A 19,077-nucleotide genomic window follows, 5' to 3' on the forward strand; every position below is an offset into this window, starting at 1 on the left:
ATTACCACAGAACACTGCTCCTTCTGGTGAGGCGTCTGAAACTGCACCCTCAGAAGGCCACCGTGCTCACCAGCTGCTCGAAGCTGATGTACACAAAAGTAAAGATAACCCCGATTCTCTCACTCTGTCCTAGAGGATACAAGGGTATGCGCAACAATGGCACCCTCTCGGGAACCTGCCGCTGATCTCGGAGGCTGGCTGACAGCAAGAGTGGGAGGCCAGACCCACTCTGTCTGGGCCCCAGACCCACTCTGCCTGGACCCGGACCCAGTCAGGCTGGACTTCAGACACACTCTGCCTGGACCCCGGACCCAGTCTGGCTGGACTTCAGACACACTCTGCCTGGACCCCAGACCCAGTCTGCCTGGACCCGGACCCAGTCAGGCTGGACCCGGACCCAGTCTGTCTGGGCCCCAGACCCAGTCTGCCTGGACCCCGGACCCAGTCTGGCTGGACTTCAGACACACTCTGCCTGGACCCCGGACCCAGTCAGGCTGGACTTCAGACACACTCTGCCTGGACCCCGGACCCAGTCAGACTGGACTTCAGACCCACTCTGCCTGGACCCCGGACCCAGTCTGGCTGGACTTCAGACACACTCTGCCTGGACCCTGGACCCAGTCAGGCTGGACTTCAGACACACTCTGCCTGGACCCCGGACCCAGTCAGGCTGGACTTCAGACACACTCTGCCTGGACCCCGGACCCAGTCAGGCTGGACTTCAGACACACTCTGCCTGGACCCTGGACCCAGTCTGGCTGGACTTCAGACCCACTCTGCCTGGACCCCGGACCCAGTCAGGCTGGACTTCAGACCCACTCTGCCTGGACCCCCAGCCAGGCAGGACTCTGACAGGCCAGAATGATCTGTGGGTCACGATCAGAAATAAAGACAGGAAACTCCCGCTTCCTGCAGACAGCTGGGCAAACTGCATGCTTAAAAATTTATTGCCAAGACATTTGAAAAGGTGAAATAAAATTCTCTTGGCTTGATTAATGATACTAAAATTCAATATTTTATTACATGTTAAAAACTGTATAAAACCAGAGGATGCTAATTTTTTGCCTCATCAGTATGACTACAAACAACTCATGTAAAGAAAAACTTATAGATATGTCTCACTCCGTATCACAGATATTTTTGTAATCTTATATACACATACAAGTATTATGAGTAAATAAATCTTAGGATGAAACCTTTTGTATATTATTAATTTAATTTTTGAGATTATCAAGTTTAAAGTCAAGTACAAGGGCAAGTCTGCTTGTGCAAACAATAATCCTCTCCAAGCCCTGGCTGGTTGGCTCAGTGGTAGAGCGTCGGTCTGGCGTGTAGGAGTCCTGGGTTTGATTCCCGGCCAGGGCACACAGGAGAAGCACCCATCTGCTTCTCCACCCCTCCCCCTCTCCTTCCTTTCTGTCTCTCTCTTCCCCTCCCGCAGCCAAGGCTCCATTGGAGCAAAGTTAGCCCGGGTGCTCCATTGCTCCATGGCCTCCACCTCAGGCGCTAGAATAGCTCCGTTGCAATGGAGCAACACCCCAGAGGGGCAGAGCATCGCCCCCTAGTGGGCATGCTGGGTGGGTCCCGGTCAGACACATGCTGGAGTCTGTCTCTCTGCCTCCCCTCTTCTCACTTCAGAAAAATACAAAAAAAAAAAAAAAAAAAACCCACAAAAAACCACACACACAAAAACCTCTCCAATAAACAAGGCCTGAAAATTACTACAAGGCTGGTAAAAAAAAAAAATGCAATAAAACTGAATGGTGGTCCTAAAGGAAGAAAAGAAGGATGTATGACTCAAAAATAAATCCTCGTTGTTGTGTCGGTGGCAAATCTTTGGAAGAAAAGATAGCATTCTTTTGAGGGTTAGAATGTCCCGTTTTCTTCCCCTAAACCTGGAGCAGAGCCCGAGGCTGAGAACCAGCAACGATGTGACTTCAAACAGCTGCTCCATAGTGAGCAGACCTGGAATTTATGTTTGGGGGAAGCCAGGAAGAGTCCAGGAATAGAACAGACGCTCAGAAAGTCCAGAGCAAAAAGCCCGAGAACCATGTTCTCGAGGAAAATGTAATAGAAGACACAAGTGAGCAAATTTAAAAAGAAGAAGAAGAATGGAGGGGACCAGATGTGTCACCTGGCACTTGCTGATACATTTTTGAGAAACTCTTCGCTGATCTTCCAGTTTGCCACGTTTCCTTTCACAAACCCAGCAATCATGACAAAGAGAAGGACCAGGATATTAACAGCTGTGAAGACTTTATTCACCCAAGCAGACTCTTTTACTCCAAAAGATAAAAGACCTATGGGAAAAAGAAAGGCATTATAAGCTTTTTGGGAAAGGCAAGGGCATCCTGAGGCAGTCACAAGTTTTAGGGCATTATTTCATCTATATTCATATATTTAAGTCACACTGAACCCTTTCTATCCTGAGTTCTTATTCACTTGCCTAACTGGTTGTATTCTTCTCAATAAAACCAACCAGATTTCAGAAGGCAGACTGTGCTCACAGCCAGGAAATACCGCAGTATCCAAGAGAGAGAGAAATCTAGTAGCCTTGGCTGTTACTGCCGATGGGTAGGTAGAGATAAAGCTGTTCTAAAGCCATTTCAAGGTTAATGGATGCAAAATTTGGAAAGTCAAAGCTCAATCATATGTCTATTTACTATATCCATAAACAAGATAATTCTTCAACTGTCATGACAAAAAGATAATTAGTTAAATCAATTCTCATTTTAATAGTTTTATTTTATATTCTGGTTGTAAAAGTAATCCATTTCCTATTTAAATAATTCAAAGATGGTGGCGCAGTGGATAAAGCGTCGACCTGGAATGCTTGAGGTCGCTGGTTCAAAACCCTGGGCTTGCCTGGTCAAGGCACATATGGGAGTTGATGCTTCCTGCTCCTCCCCCTGTTCTCTCTAGCTCTCCCCCCCCCTCTCCCCTCTCTATCTAATAAAAACGAATAAATAAAATCTAAAAAAAAATAAAATTAAAATAAAAAAATTAAAAAAAAATAATTCAAAGATAATCCTTTTTTAACATGTAAAGAAATAAAATCAAGTGTAATCTTCTAACCAGAGTTTTGCACATGCACACACATTTCATTGCCAACAAATATCTAACCTCATTTTTTATAGCCACATATTCTTCTGCTGCATGGAGACACTACACTAAAGTCTCTTCCTTAGAGTCAGGTCACTTGAATTTTTTACAACTATAAACAGTACTGACATAATCGTCTTTTTAAAAATACTGTTTTACATTCTAATTATTTCTTTACAATAGTCTTCTCTAAGTTCATACTGTATCAAGACTCTGCACTTTTATACAAGGCTTTTGTTCACATTATCAAAGTATTTTACATAATGTTTGGCCCACTTTAAATGGCCCATCTTTTTTTCTGTTAGGCTATTCTTGTTCATGCTGATGTATAAGGTGTATTTATATTATAATAACGTTATAAGCTCTCTGTCTATCCTGTATTACCTATCTTTTCCCAGTTTATCATTTGCTTTTAATATTAATGTTCATTATATACAAGAACATTTTAGAATATAAATTTTCCCTTTTGGTTTCTATCTTTAGAAAGATTTTCCCTAATATTAACCTCCACAGCATCCACCCACCTTTGTGTTCTTCTAGTACTTTTATGATTGTATTTATCATATTTATAGCTTTAATCCATCTTGTACGAGATATGAATTACGGACTAAATAAAGTTGACTTTCTCCTTTAGGGGAAATGACTGTGGTGTGAAGAACTACGCCGAGTGTCTGCTTGCTTCTTTCTACCCATACACCTGTGATCAGGTAAGCACCACTCCACAAGGAGAGGAGGGGAGCTGGATTTCATCCTCCCCCTTTATAATTTCCAGTACTGACAGGACGATAAGCATATTAACAACATAAAGGAAAACTGCATATTTAGTACGACGATGACTCTGTACCTGCCTGTCAGGTTAGGTACCACCATACGCTTCGAAAATATACACTATACCCTAAACCACTATACACGGTGGAAAGTAACAAAGCCACTGTCAAGTTCTAGAAGAGCTTCCCAATACCCCACGTGCACTCTCCATTCTGAGGTCCCATCTCCAGCCCGCAGCTTAGAGACCGAGGAATATCTCATCCAAACATTGTATCAATACATATACTTCCCTCGGGCCTTTAAGAAACAATGGCTTCAGCCCTGGCCGGTTGGCTCAGCGGTAGAGCGTCGGCCTGGCGTGTGGGGGACCCGGGTTCGATTCCCGGCCAGGGCACATAGGAGAAGCGCCCATTTGCTTCTCCACCCCCCGCTCCTTCCTCTCTGTCTCTCTCTTCCCCTCCCGCAGCGGAGGCTCCATTGGAACAAGGATGGCCCGGGCACTGGGGATGGCTCCTTGGCCTCTGCCCCAGGCGCTAGAGTGGCTCTGGTCGTGGCAGAGCGACACCCCGGAGGGGCAGAGCATCGCCCCTGGTGGGCGTGCCGGGTGGATCCCGGTCGGGCGCATGCGGGAGTCTGTCTGACTGTCTCTTCCCGTTTCCAGCTTCAAAAAAATACAAAAAAAAAAAAAAAAAAAAGAAACAACGGCTTCAGCTGCCAGGACCCTTGGTATCACACTATGAATAAAGATTTATAATAGGAGATTTTAGTCTTCATAGAATCTGAGAAACATATTAGCATGGAAGCTCAGCCTGTATTTAAAGTAAAGACACGATGGTTAATCGACACGAGACAAACGATACAAGAAAAAGCTTGAGCCTCTCCATGGAGGTTAGCGATTCTGTGTCACAGCGACAGGCTTCTAACCGCTTAGAGATCAAAGCGGAACATTTTAAGTTCATCGACACCATCCCTAAATAAAATGTGATCTAACTAATTTAAGTTAGCTAGGCTGTTTAGAAACCAAATCAAAACAAATCTATCACCCGTTGAAAAACAATTCATGTGATTTTTCTTGCTATTAGATCAAAACAGCTAATATTTCAGATCTATAAATTCTGCTCATGTCCCTAAACCTATCCTTTTCCAAAATATTTAATTAATGATGAACTTTTTAAAGGATAAAGCTCTTTTAAAAACTCTATCATTTTATGAGTAAACATCCATTGTAGAAAGGTTTTCTGATCACATCTCTATAACCAGGGGAGACAGTAGCTGGAGATAAGGCCGCCCGGAAAGCGAGGGGCAGAGTACCCAGGGTACACCGCGTAGGAGGAGGAAACGCACTTGGGCTTTGTTCTCAGTGCAGTCCTTGACGGATTGAAGCAGGAGCACAGGGAGAGAGGACAATCAAAATAAAAAATCCTCAAGTAGTTAAAAACAAATAGGAGGGGACACGGCGGATCAGCTATGCCTACAAAATCCAATGGCCTCCCACCTAAGTGCTTACTGGGTACCGAGCAGGCAGCCGGACAAGGGAGATGCTGAGATCTGTGGGTGAGCAAACCGAGTCAGGGAAAAACGAAGTCCCTCCACGTTCCGAAGCCAGGGCGTGGCAGAGCCACAGGGACAGCCCGGCCTCCCCGGCTCTTCTCGGGCTCCTTCCAAACCACCACGCCGCAGGACTGGTGAAAATGAAAATATTCTGGCACCAAATGTGTGTCTATCTAACGTTTACGTTAAGATAACAGGTGGTTAGAATATGCTTCCTTCCAACCAGATGTCTACATTACATCAAGGTATGAACAGAAAGACAGAATTTCTTTTAGAGATCGTATGCTTGCAAATATCTTCAGTCGTATCTAACAAGATAGAATAATGCCCAAAATTATACATTCCTCCTTAATGACCCTTCATCACCACTTCTGCAGCTCTCCAGTTAGTATTTTAAAATCGAGGTGCCTCGTCCTATTACTTAGTGCATTCAGGTGCCATTAACCCAAAAGTGTTATTTCTTCCATTCCCCACAATGTAGACTTATTTTTGAAGCACACCTACCACGTAACATACGATGTGATTCTAGTCAGGCCCACAGGTCTCCAATAACACATAATCTAAGTATATCAATACGCTGCCTTGTCTCGGGAACTTGGGCCTCAATTTCAGCGTAGCCTATTAGTCTGGCTTATTGTAGGGAGAGGTATGCCTGGTTCTCTTACCTGCTAGAAGTAATATGAGACACACAGCGAAGAAGTCAGGATACTCTGCGAGGCCAGTATAATTTATATTGAAGTATGTCCTGGAAAACTGACCAATCTGTTTATTAAGAAGCTCATCAAAGGTGCCACTCCATGCTCTTGCGACGCTCGACGTACCTTTCCAAAAACACAGAACATTCACAGAAGACAAGGTCACTGGGAGAAAATGAACATCAATTGCTATTCTAGTCTCGGATCAACATGGGTTAGCTCAGACAGAACTGAACACTTTAATCCCATGTAAAATTATCTTCATGATTTTATCATTCTACAACAACAGAAATCAAGTGCTCGAATCCATCACCTGTGGGAGCAGGTAACTTTATTTGCATTAAAGAACTATATATTGTGTATATATATAAAGAGGTTTTTAAATCCACTAAGAGGCATATTCAAAGATGAAGCAGCATCGCCCCGTCTTCCAGAAAGAAGGAGAGACATTTCAGAGATGAGAAAAAGGAGACTCTCGGGGGTCACGTGATTCACTTGCGATCACATAGTCATCAATGAATGCAGACCTCCAAGAGAACCCTCAGGCCTGGGACGCGGGAGGGCTACTGCTACCCTCCCACATAATTCGACTGACGGTCGGAAACCTACCTATCACATAGGACAGAATGAGATTCCAGCCAGTGATGAAGGCCCACAGCTCTCCAACAGTAACGTATGTGTACAAATACGCGGACCCGGTCTTGGGAACTCGGGCCCCGAACTCAGCATAGCAAAGGCCGGCCATCACGGAAGCCAGGGCGGCGATGAGGAAGGACACGACAATGCTGGGCCCCGAATCCGCTTTGGCGACCTCCCCGGCGAGGACGTAAACCCCCGCACCCAGAGTGCTTCCGACCCCAAGGGCAATGAGGTCCACGGTGGATAAGCAACGGCTTAATTTGGAATCTTCCAGAGAGTCCAGAGCGACCATCTTTCTCCGGATCAGACATCGGGCAAAGGACAGCGCTGCTCTGCAGGGAATCATCGTGCACAGGCCAACCTGGGGAGGAGGGGCGGGGAGAAAGAAGGGAGGACGTCAGAGGCTGCCCTGGAACCACCATCCCTCCAAGGGGCGGCCAGGCTTCTCGGCACCATTATGGCACCTGCAGTTTTGTTTTTTCACTTGTTGCTAGAGGTGTGGCCTAGAGCACACCAGAGTCATTAGCCAACCTGCAAATTCACAATGGCTGATCTGGAGCACAATGTCTAATTTGTTTACGCTAAAAGCAAGGGGGTGAATGGCCTCATCTTTTTGTGCTAAGAATGTCTACAGTGGCGTGGCACACAGGCACGGTGTCTAGCTTTAGGGGACCTGCCATCTAGGTATATCTAACAGCAGCCAAATAATGCCCTCGTTACGCGGTGTACAGCTTTAGCCAATTGTGTGAGTTTCTCTGTGTTCATTTCATTCTGTTTTATTTTTTTTAACATGAAACTATTTGAATCTTTTAGAATAAAAAAGAAAATCCCCCCCCCCCCCAAATCATGCTTGGCTTTTTCTAACTAAAAACACTGTTCTGCTAAGCTTTAAAGTATGAATCTATAGTAAAATACATATGCTTATTTGTAGTCGCTTGAGGTTTCTAAATAAAAAAACCTAAAGTCCATGCAATGTACGATGTGTTCTCTTTAAATGGAATGAATGAAGTAGACCGCAAGTGTGAGAAGTTCCTTACAGCAACAATACAGTTCTGCACATCAGGATCTGCCACGCGCCCTGACAGGGTGCCAAGCAGGGCACTTTACAAATACTTGGGGAAAAATCTGGGTATACAGATGAATGACATGTCCAATTCTGCCCATTTTCTGGCTTCCAAAGTCAAAATGTATCGATATTTCTAGAAATCAAATGTGTATTAGTTTCTGCCCCTAATTAACCCTAACTAGCTATTTCTCTTATAATATAAATACATCTGGAAAATAAGGCAGGGAAGTGTTCTGCTTAAAAAAGAAGTGAAAACAGGCTCTGGCCGGTTGGCTCAGTGGTAGAGCCTCGGCCCGGAAGTCCCAGATTCGATTCCTGACCAGAGCACACAGGAGAAGTGCCTGCCTGCTTCTCCACCCCTCCCCCTCTCCTTCCTCTCTATCTCTCTCTTTCCCTCCCGCAGCCAAGGCTCCATTGGAGCAAAAAGTTGGCTCGGGCACTGAGGACGGCTCCATGGCCTCTGCCTCAGGTGCTAGAATGGCTTCCGTTGCAGCAGAGCGATGCCCCAGATGGACAGAGCATCGCCCCCTGGTGGGCGTGCCGGGTGGATCCTGATCAGGTGCATGCAGGAGTCTGTCTCTCTGCCTCCCTCCTTCTCACTTCAGAAAAATACAAAAAATAAAAAAAGAAGTGAAAACATGAAGTTATACAGAGGTCAGCTGAGGTGTATGTGTGTGTGGGGGGGGGGAGAGTTGAGGGTATTTACTAAATACTGACCTTCCCTGATATTTAAATGGTTTTATACCAACAGAAAATGCAAAGATCAAGATTTAGGGATCACTGCCAACTAGTTTTGAGAACTCAGGCCCCAAATCAGAAGTGAAGACTCGGTGAATTTAGTAACGATTTGAGATCATGTGAAAACGAGACCTGCCAGATACAACTTTAGAAAAGAACTGATATACAAAATGAGGCACACGTGTTTGTCACCATTTAAACAAAACACTGCTGATAAAGTGCTTAACCTCAATTTTTATAAAAAAGGCAAATTCTCTATTACATATTTAAAAGAAGGGATTGGAATAAAGCAAGAAAAGTTAATGAGACATTTTGGAGTGTGATATGATTGTGGGTTTTTTTTAATAAATAAATTTTTATTAATTTTAATGGGATGACATCAATAAATCAGGGTACATATATTCAAAGAAAACATGTCCAGGTTATCTTGTCATTCAATTATGTTGCATACCCATCACCCAAAGTCAGATTGTCCTCCGTCACCTTCTATCTAGTTTTCTTTGTGCCCCTCCCCCTCGCCCTATGATTGTGGGGTTTTTTTGCTTAATCCTTTTTTCTAGTACTATGGTCATGACGTTCCCTGTGAAATTTCTCTTTAGAAAACCAGCATAGAAATAAAAGGGAATAAACAAGCCACTCTATACACAAACCTTTGAAAATGTTAAAAATAGTGAAAATTTTGATTGTTAACAGTTACCTAAAATGAGTAAATGGCCCTGATCTCATCAATATCAAAGTGAATTTAATTCATTCTAGATTACTCAGACAGAACTGCCCTTTACAGAAACGTATAGCTTTAATCAGATAAGAGCCCATGGCTTCCGGAAAGTATTTTAGGTGCCATTTTTCCATGTTGCCTTCAGAAAGTAAGATAAAGCTGCCATTTGTCAAGCACCTGTTGGCTTTTGTGTAACGGCAAACCACGTCAGGAACTCCTCTTAGTACCGACAGGTTACACAGGGTTCTCTGCAAACATTCTCAGCTCTGCACAGCTGATAAAATACTGATTGCAGGAGCTACGACACAAAATCAATTTTCTAGCAATATAATGGCATGGGGGAAGAGCAATGTAAAACCGACTGCATCAATTTGATGAATCATTGTTAAACAAACATTTACGAAGTCCTAGCAGGTGTATCATGCACTGTTTAGTCAATGAAAACAGACTCTTCCTCCCAGCGACGCACAGGCCTGACACGGATAACTGGGGAACTGGTGTCCCAGCTCTGGAGGCTTCTCTGGAGTGGGGAGGACAAGGCAACCAAGCTCCTGGAAGACATGAAGTCTGTGGCTTCTGCCAACAATGAAACTGATCTCTTGTGCTTCATGGGAACGCGCCTGGATCAACAGGAGAGGAACACAGGCTATCTGGAACACCAGATTATATTAAATATCCTAAGGGAGTAGCAAGGCAGGCCCAGGAGGAAGACGTATTTAAAAAGCCTGCAGAAGTGTCAGGCAAAAAGTCTTAACATCTGAGGACAAGAAAGCAAGCCTTTCCATTCCCAAAATCAGCCACTTCAGAATCTGAATCTTCTCCATTTGACAGAAGACTACTTCCCTTCGCTGTTGTGTGTACAAATAAATCTGTCCTTGCATTATAAATTATGTGTCAAGAGACTGCTGTTGGAGCACAAGAAGGAGATAAGAAGCATGAACTTGTAGCTGTGGCACTTTTTTATTCATGAATTGTTTCTCATGCATGCCTTGACCAAGAGGCTCCAGGCAAGCCAGTGACCCCTTCCTCAAGCCAGCAACCCTGGGCTCAAGCCAGCGACCTTTGGACTCAATCCAGCGATCACAGTATCATTTTGATGTCCTATGCTCAAGCCAGTGACCCGGCGCTCAAGCCGGCTTGGGGTTTTGAACCTGGAACCTCAGTGTTCCAAGTTGATGCTCAATCCACTGCACCACTGCCTCGTCAGGCTCTTTACTCCTTAGGAGAAATGGTTATAATAACCTTATTCTCATTTCTACAAGGTTTTTTCATTGCTGAAGAAATTTTTACTCATACTTATCCTTTGACTCAGGTCTTCATCCACTGTCCCTGCCTGGGCTCTGATATACTATCCATCAACAAATAACTATGTAACAGGGGTTTTTAAGATAATTCTGTTGGTCTGGAGAGCACAGACTTCATTTTTCCAAGAGCACTGTCAGCTCTTGGATCGGTATTTAATATCAAACCGACATACAGGTAGAGGACTACATAACATACCCACGGCCTTTGCCTTAGAATATAAAACTCTACTCTACGTTCCTAGGAGGTCACAAGTGATTCTGGTAACACCAGAAACAGATATGTATGTTTCTTCAGTGAACAGTTATTTTGCTAATTGCTAAGACAGAAGCCTCTCCATAGAGGAGAAGAATCTTCAGGTACTCATCGTGTGACCAAGGGAAGGCTGGAAGGGTTCTGAGACACACTCTGCAGCGGGGTCTCTGCAGTGAGATTCCCACGAGCCGCATGGTATCCGTGGATCTTCCTCAGCCCCTAACCTTCAGGAAACAGTTTCAAGAAACCTAACCCCTTCATAGGGCCCCTATGAATTCTTGCCAAAAAGCTAAATCCCTTCCTTAGCAACTTGGAAGCACCTCCTTCTCAATCTTCTTCAATCCAGGCTGTGAATGTCACAGTACAGAATTTAAGGCCACGTGGATCTTCACCCTGATGATATGACAACATCATCGAGCAGACTTCCTTTCAACTCATCACAGGGATCTTTCAAAATCTGCAGATTACAGTCACACGTCAGTCCTGGATTTTTTTTTTTTTTTTTTTGTATTTTTCTGAAGTTGGAAACGGGGAGGCAGTCAGACAGACTCCCACCACGTGCCCGACCGGGATCCACCTGGCATGCCCACCAGGGGGCGATGCTCTGCCCATCTTGGGCGTTGCTCTGTTGCAACCAGAGCCATTCTAGTGCCTGAGGCAGAGGCCATAGAGCCATCCTCAGTGCCAGGGCCAACCTTGCTCCAATGGAGCCTCGGCTGCAAGAGGGGAAGAGAGAGACAGAGAGGAAGGAGAGGGGGAGGGGTGGAGAAGCAGATGCTTCTCCTGTGTGCCCTGGCCAGGAATCGAACCCGGGACTCCTGCACACCAGGCCGACGCTCTACCACTGAGCCAACTGGCCAGGGCTGGATTTTTACTTTGGTTCAAAAGTGTGATGTAGCATTTAGAGGCATAGAAATGAATCTTTCTGTTCTTCCCCTAGGTCAAGGCTGAACTTTCAAACAATTCTGTGTCAGTATCACAGGACCTGCCAATAAATCTCACAGAAAGAAGCGAGGGCAAGCCTGTTGGCAGGCACGCCAGCAAATCCTCAGCAAATTCGCTCATCCTGATTATAACCAGATTCTCCTTCCTCGCATGAGTTGCTAGTATTCTATGAGGCATCTGCTCTTTCTGTTTTTGGACCGACAGGGAAAAAGGAATGAAACCATACAGAACTTGGGTCTTTGTCAAGTGTGTGTGTGTGTGTGTGTGTGTGTGTGTGTGTGCGCGCGCGCGCGCGCGCTCTAAACTAGACCTTGTAGTATGGCGATCTGCAAACTCAACATCAATTACATTTCTACAACTTTAAAGTTAAAAAACATATGCGGTCGGGTGCATGCGGGAGTCTGTCTGACTGCCTCCCCGTTTCCAGCTTCAGAAAAATACAAAAAACAAAACAAAACAAAAAAAAGAAACGTATTTTCAAATTATATTGTAGGATAAATAATTCAGTAAAATGGGCAAGACATGGACATAATATCGTGGAGTTAGTGATTTTCTCTCATTTTTTTATTTATGTTTAACAGATTAATTTCTCAAAAACTATATCAAACATATAATTCAAGAGAAAAGATCATCTGAAATGGTAACTGTTCACTTTAGTTAGTAAACAACAACAAACCTTTTACATGCAAACCTAATACCTTTATTTTTCTGGAAAACAAGAATACTTTTCCATATACATTTCATTTATATTTGATTCAAAACTTATCTTTTCTCCAAATCACACTCTCTGCACAATACCTTCCTCCAAAGTTTCTTCCAGATAGATGAATGCAAATATAGAGACAGGTAAAAATTAAAGGCACAGTTGAGGCTACGACAAAGTCACAACATTGCAGAAATAGCAGTTATATTTCCTCTCCTTTCATATCAAACAGGTACTACCAGAAAGTTAAACTATTTCAAAATTTCTGATCCAGAATCCTAATAGACGAGGATCTTTCCTAAGGACATCCTGCAAACAAACAGCTGCTGGAGAATTCTGGAAACTTTGTAAAGGCAGCTGGTGCCTCAAAACATGAATCCACTTAGCCCAAGGAAGGGCAAAAGCAAACAAAGAAGGCAGACCGAGCTGTCCCGTTCAGATCGGTGCAGAATAATAAACAAAATTGTGCCCAACTTTTGTTTTGGGGCTTGGAGAAGAGCAGAAATTTAAAGTGAAAAAAGGAAAGCAGAGCCCTCAGCACCTCCGTGACCTGAGCATGTGCCCAGGCAGCGCCCATTTCCACCGTCAAGGATCTTGGTGGCACATTTCGGGACCAGGCAGCTGTTCGTTCCCATTAAGCCTCAGTAATCTTTGGCTAATAAATCATCTCAAATGCCAGAGGATACACCTGTTCCCTCTCCCCAACCAGCTACCAAAGGAAGTGTCCTCTGCTAGCCCCTGTCACCCTATATGTGCCATTCCAAACACCAGGAGAGTCACTCTTTCTAAAGGTTCCACACCCGTCACTCCTTAAGTGCTATACTACCGTGTGTCCGTAAAGTCCTAGCGCACTTTTAACCGGTCACAGGAAAGCAACAAAAGATGATAGAAATGTGAAATCTGCACCAAATAAAAGGAAAACCCTCCCAGTTTCTGTAGGATGATGTGGCAGCATATGCGCATGCGCAGATGGTGATGTAACACCGTGTATACAGCGGAGCAGCCCACGGCCATGCAACAAGATATTCTAGATGAGTGGGTTCTCTAGATTACTAAGGTTTAAATCCCTAAATCTTTGGCTAATGTTGATCAAACCTTGCCACAATTCAGTGACCCTGCACAGTGCTCCTGAGTGTATGACGGCTACCTGCTGGGGTAACAGAAGTCCAAACTGCTCAACTTTACAAGATTCACTCAGTATTACTTCTCAAGAAACTGCCTAAAAAGACAACTATTAAAAGAAAAAGTATTCTCCATTATCTTCATTCCAATTGTAATTCACTGTCATACAAATTAGAGCGACTCTAATGAAATCCAGGCGACCTGGAAGATTCTATGCCCCTGTTGAATAATGGCCATCACTCGGAAGTTTATATTCCCACTTATTTCTGGATTAGCTGAATTTCAGACTAAAGATACTAGAAGTATGTTCATGGACTACAAAACATGTTAAAGTACAAGAAAGCTCTTCTGTCTGAGAGCAGAGAATTGAGAAGTTCTGGACAATAGTGGTTCCCTCTATTCCTGCTCTTTCCAAGAGGAGCTAAAGCACTCCCTCAATTCACCACGCACACCCTCCCCACAAGGTACCTCATTCCATGAATTGTTCACATTAAACCAATTTTGCCTCAATGCTAGGCAAAATTCCTGTCATCAAACTGTGGCAGAAAAGGAATTGAACAAGAATTCGCATTCATCTTGAGTTGATGTTCAAGAAGTTTAGATAGATAGCATATCAAATTTAAAAAAAAAGCAAAAGCATGTTCCGATTTGTTACTTCTTGAAATACAGAAGCAGTGTACCAGCAGAACTTTCATCATCAGCATTTTGGCAGAGTGTTGAAACTGCTGTTGGCTATTGGCTGAGAGAGGTTTGGAAGTCCGTGCGGGCTTCAGGGAGTCTGAAGAAGCCCTTCTGCCGTGCGTGCAGAGGAAGCAGCTAGGACACGGCCAGCTCTTCTTCGCCACGGTCCAGAGCCGCTACATTTTAAGTTTAGAATATACAAACTGAGAATTTTATAAAAAATTAAAATAACTCAAAACAATGAGGTCCTTAAAAACTGAGGTCGGACACTCTTGTCAAAATGATGTTCTATTTTTGTATTACTATTACAAAAATCAAGAAAAATCCTGATGAAGACTTTTAAGTTGGAGAAGTTGTAGTTAGGGCCCATGAATCACCATCAATTACTTAATGAACTGTCAATTTCTCTAAAAGAGAAGGCCTTAGAAATTACGAAAAGGAAAAGTGAAATGGTTTAGAAGCAATTTCTAAACAAAAGTCCAAGGATCCGGGCAGGGGGTGTGGGGGTGGCTGTAGGCAGAACCAGTAAAACTAGGTCATCCCCATGTGATATGCTTGTGGGCAAGGGAGGCCGGGGTACACCGGGAAAGGGAGACCGGGGTACACCGGGAAAGGGAGGCCGGGGTACACCGGGGGAAGGGAGGCCGGGGTACACCGGGGGAGGGAGACCAGGGTACACCGGGGGAAGGGAGGCCGGGGTACACCGGGGGAGGGAGGCCGGGGTACACCGGGGGAGGGAGACCAGGGTACACCGGGGGAAGGGAGGCCGGGGTACACCGGGGGGAGGGAGGCCGGGGTACACCGGGGGAGGGAGGCCGGGGTACACCGGGGGAGGGAGGCCGGGGTACACCGGGGGAGGGAGGCCAAGGTACACCGGGGAAGGGAGGCCGGGGTACACCGGGGGAGGGAGGCCGGGGTACACCGGGGGAGGGAGGCCGGGGTACACCGGGGGAAGGGAGGCCGGGGTACACCGGGGGAGGGAGGCCGGGGTACACCGGGGGAGGGAGGCCGGGGTACACCGGGGGAGGGAGGTCGGGGTACACCGGGGGAAGGGAGGCCGGGGTACACCGGGGGAGGGAGGCCGGGGTACATCGGGGGAGGGAGGCCGGGGTACACCGGGGGAAGGGAGGCCGGGGTACACCGGGGAAGGGAGGCCGGGGTACACCGGGGGAGGGAGGCCGGGGTACACCGGGGGAGGGAGGCCGGGGTACACCGGGGAAGGGAGGCCGGGGTACACCGGGGGAGGGAGGCCGGGGTACACCGGGGGAGGGAGACCGGGGTACACCGGGGAAGGGAGGCCGGGGTACACCGGGGAAGGGAGGCCGGGGTACACCAGGGAAGGGAGGCCGGGGTACACCGGGGGAGGGAGGCCGGGGTACACCGGGAGAGGGGGTACACCGGGGGAAGGGAGACCGGGGTACACCAGGGGAAGGGAGGCCGGGGTACACCGGGGAAGGGAGGCCGGGGTACACCGGGGAAGCACAGTCCGGACCGGGGCGGATTGGGGGCACAGGGACATCCTTCTGGGGAAGCCCAAACTGACATGGTTCCTTATCCACTCTTTCATTCCAGAATTTATTTTTTAAAAAGCTGAATGATGCTTAACTAGTCCTTGGAGCAAAAAATAAAGAAAAGAGAACCAACTACTAGACAATATCATTACTCTTTAAGACTCACTTTGAAATGTTGACAATTTATATGATTAGCCACTTCTTATAATCAGTTAATTAAAAGTTAAATGTTTTCAAACTTCATTTGAAAAAATAAAATTCCTTTCTTGAAAAAAAAAAAGATCCTGAATTTTGTACTGATATTTAATAACAACTATGGTTATTTCCCTTAGATAGAGCAACAAATCACTAAAATAATATGTATCTGTCAAATCTATTAAAACGAGAATGTAACAAAAAGAAAGGTAAATGAACTCCTCTCCTCTTCACACTCCTGCTATTTGTTTGCAAAGAGCTGGTTCATCTGACCTCCAGAGTGTCCAGCACTCAAACGAAAAGAGAAATGCCGGACTTCGGGCTCTGACTCCAGCTCTGTCCAGCAAACCAGACTCGTGCTTCCCAGCCTCTACCCGCAATGGTGCCCGGGACAGGAAGCAATCATTTGAAACCACGCTGTGCAGCGATTTGTAAATGAATTCTTTTAATCCAGTAGAGTTTGGTGTCCTTAATTTTAAAACATGCTGGTGAATGTTTACAACTACCAGCATTCTCCTCAATAACAAAATTATGAAACAGGCAGAATGAGTTTTAACACTTTGCATCTATGTACTCAGACGTGTATCCAACCTGCCTCCTGCCAACTTCAACGACTCGAACACTCAGCCTGGCTTCAAAACCCCCCTCAGCCATCCAGCCTCAGCCTTCCTTCCCAGCCTTCATTTTGCTGCTCTCCATGTGGATACTGCAGTCCAATTTCTCTGCCTACGACCCTGGGAACGTGATTTACTGACCCGGTGTTCCTGGCCTTGGACTCGACGGAGGGTTCCGGTTCCTTCCCAGGCCTACTGAGGTACTGCAGAGACAGCAGAGAGGTGCTTTCCTCCTTTCTCTGTCAACTCCTGAGCTTCCCTTTGACTCAAAGAAAAAAACCATATACCATCCACTTAGAAAACGTAAAGCCAAGAAGCCAGGCTGAATTATGTCATCAAGGGCCGGGGACAGCACGTCCACCTGGCCAAGGGCAGTGAGGCGGAGAGGAAAGGGGGGTTCTGAGACACGCTGTAGTGGAATATGAATGGGATCCCCTTCGAGAGATACTAGGAAACATCAAAGTCCCTTTTACATATACTTTGGGCAGGCGGTCGGTGTTTCTGGGCCCCGATGGCTGGGCAGGATTAACACTTCTGCATACACTGTGTCCCCTTCTCCCTCCACCCCCAGTGAAGGTAAAATGACCTGCTTCTTATAAAACAGAAGGTACGCATTTACATACCATCACTTCTAAATAGGATTTATTTGGCTTAACATAAATGACTGGCAACTGAGCCCTAGAAACAAGTTTGAATGAACAAGGCCAACAGGGGAGGCTGGGAGAACATCCGGGAGAGAGAAGAGACAGCTGTACCCAGACGTGTGGTCAGAGACACCCACTGCGGCTACGGCAGCCACAGGAAAAGCGCACGCGCGGAGATGATTCTACAAAGACAGTTTTAAGTGAGATATCACTGACGTGGAACTTTGCAAAGAGTTTTCAGTGAATTCAGTTATTTAATAATCCTCCAGTAACATTTCATTTTAAAGCCCTTTTAATGCTCTTAATTTTTCATTATAAAGCGTGGGTTAATGCATTTTAGGAATCTTAACATCACTATTGAAACCCTCGTGGATGCTTCTCGTAGGGGACCTGGGAGAAAACCTCTCCCCACTGCACCTCAATGCAGAGTCCCTTTCATCTGACTGGTGGCTGTCCCCCGAGGGCAAGGGCAGGCCGAATTCGCAAGGCCTCCTCTTCTTTACTGTAGCGCCCACTGCCACAGAAGGGCCCCCACCACTCCCACCCACTGGCCTCCTTGTGCCCTAAGGACAGATACGGAGAAGTCTCCTCATTTATTAAATAATCTCAAATAGCTATCATCCTAAGACTTCTCCCCTCTTAGAGAAATGCATTAATTCAAAGTACAAGAACCACATTTTGAAGAATCCTAACTTATTGAAATGACACTCCCAACAAGGCAAAGCATTCCAGACACGGTCAAGTGAGTACAGGGTCTGAGTTGCTTATTATCGTCCTCCAGTCGGCAGACGTCTACTAATTGTTTTTGGCTTATTTCTAAAAGGCACCACACACCACCTCAATGTGGTGCACAAACTCTGCTGGACCGCTCCTCGCTCCATCCTTAGCCCATCTCCTGCCTCGGCCTCAGAGCCTCCAGGCACACTGGGCTTCCTCCCAACTGTCAGGACTCTGTGCCTCTCATTGCTTTCTGCAGAGCTGTTCCTCCTTCCTGGAGAGTCCCTCGTCCTTCTGGCCTAGACGGCTCCCGGTCATCCATCACACCCCCTCCCCTGAGCGGAGCTAAGGTCTCCCTACCTATATCACTTGTTCTCACAGCACTCGGCATTTTCATGACTTCTTCTTGATCAGGATCAGAGTCAAACCACGTGGATGGACGTGCTTCGGATGAACTGTGCTCCCGTAATAAATATGCTTAAATCCTAAACCCTGGCACCGATTCGGAAAGAGGTTCTTTGTTGGTGTTATCAAATTCAGATGAGGCCATTTGGGTGAGCCCTACCCCAACAGGACTGGTGTCCTTACAAGAGGGGAATGACACAGGAGGAGGGGCACACAGGGAGAAGGCCATGTGATGTCAGAGGCAGACAGCGGAGTGGTGCAAGCCAGGGAACACTAGAGCCCGCCGGCCACCCGCAGAAGCTGGGAGCGCCCAGGGCGGGTTCTCCCCCCCACCCCCAATTTCAGAAAGGGGCCTGCTGACACCTTGATTTTAGACCTCGACTTTCCAGAACTGTGGGACAGTGAGTATCTTTATTTTAAGCCACCCAGTTTGTGATCCATTTTAATGAAAACCCTAGGATTCTACTATACTTTCTTAGACTGACAGCTTCCTGAAGCCAGGTCTATATTTTACTCATCTCACTGTACTTAGAGTGATTAAAATATAGAAAGGAGGGAAATAAACATTTGTTCAGTCAATGAATGATTCATACTTGGTTTACAGTCCACTAAAACCCTCAGGGATCTTTTTATCATCAGAGATATTCATAGACACTGGTCTTGCTTCCATTTTGTTTCACTGATTATTTTAAAACCTAAATCCAGA

At 45.9% G+C, this 19,077-nt stretch overlaps 2 protein-coding genes across 3 annotated transcripts in view; both read right to left on the reverse strand.

The window, feature by feature from the left end:
- SLC7A2 (solute carrier family 7 member 2) overlaps positions 1-19,077 on the reverse strand; it is a 61,467-nt gene that overhangs the window by 19,457 nt on the left and 22,933 nt on the right. For both annotated transcript variants that reach the window (XM_066380233.1, XM_066380232.1), the window contains exons 2-4: positions 6,726-7,116; positions 6,087-6,242; positions 2,135-2,300 (exon numbers count right to left, since the gene is read on the reverse strand). In XM_066380233.1, coding sequence (XP_066236330.1) covers positions 2,135-2,300; positions 6,087-6,242; positions 6,726-7,101 — 698 coding nt within the window. In that variant the 5' untranslated portion in view covers positions 7,102-7,116. The remainder of the gene's footprint in view (positions 1-2,134; positions 2,301-6,086; positions 6,243-6,725; positions 7,117-19,077) is intronic.
- LOC136404117 (uncharacterized) lies at positions 14,740-15,804 on the reverse strand. Its single transcript, XM_066383589.1, has one exon. The coding sequence runs from the start codon at positions 15,802-15,804 to the stop codon at positions 14,740-14,742; it is 1,065 nt and encodes a 354-aa protein (XP_066239686.1).

This window comes from Saccopteryx leptura, chromosome 4 (genome assembly GCF_036850995.1).
Source record: "Saccopteryx leptura isolate mSacLep1 chromosome 4, mSacLep1_pri_phased_curated, whole genome shotgun sequence".
Lineage (NCBI taxonomy): Eukaryota > Metazoa > Chordata > Mammalia > Chiroptera > Emballonuridae > Saccopteryx > Saccopteryx leptura.

What these genes read in the sequence shown, in the direction of transcription:
- LOC136404117 (XM_066383589.1), bottom strand. Translation starts at nt 15,804, where the DNA reads ATGTCCCTGTGCCCCCAATCCGCCCCGGTCCGGACTGTGCTTCCCCGG.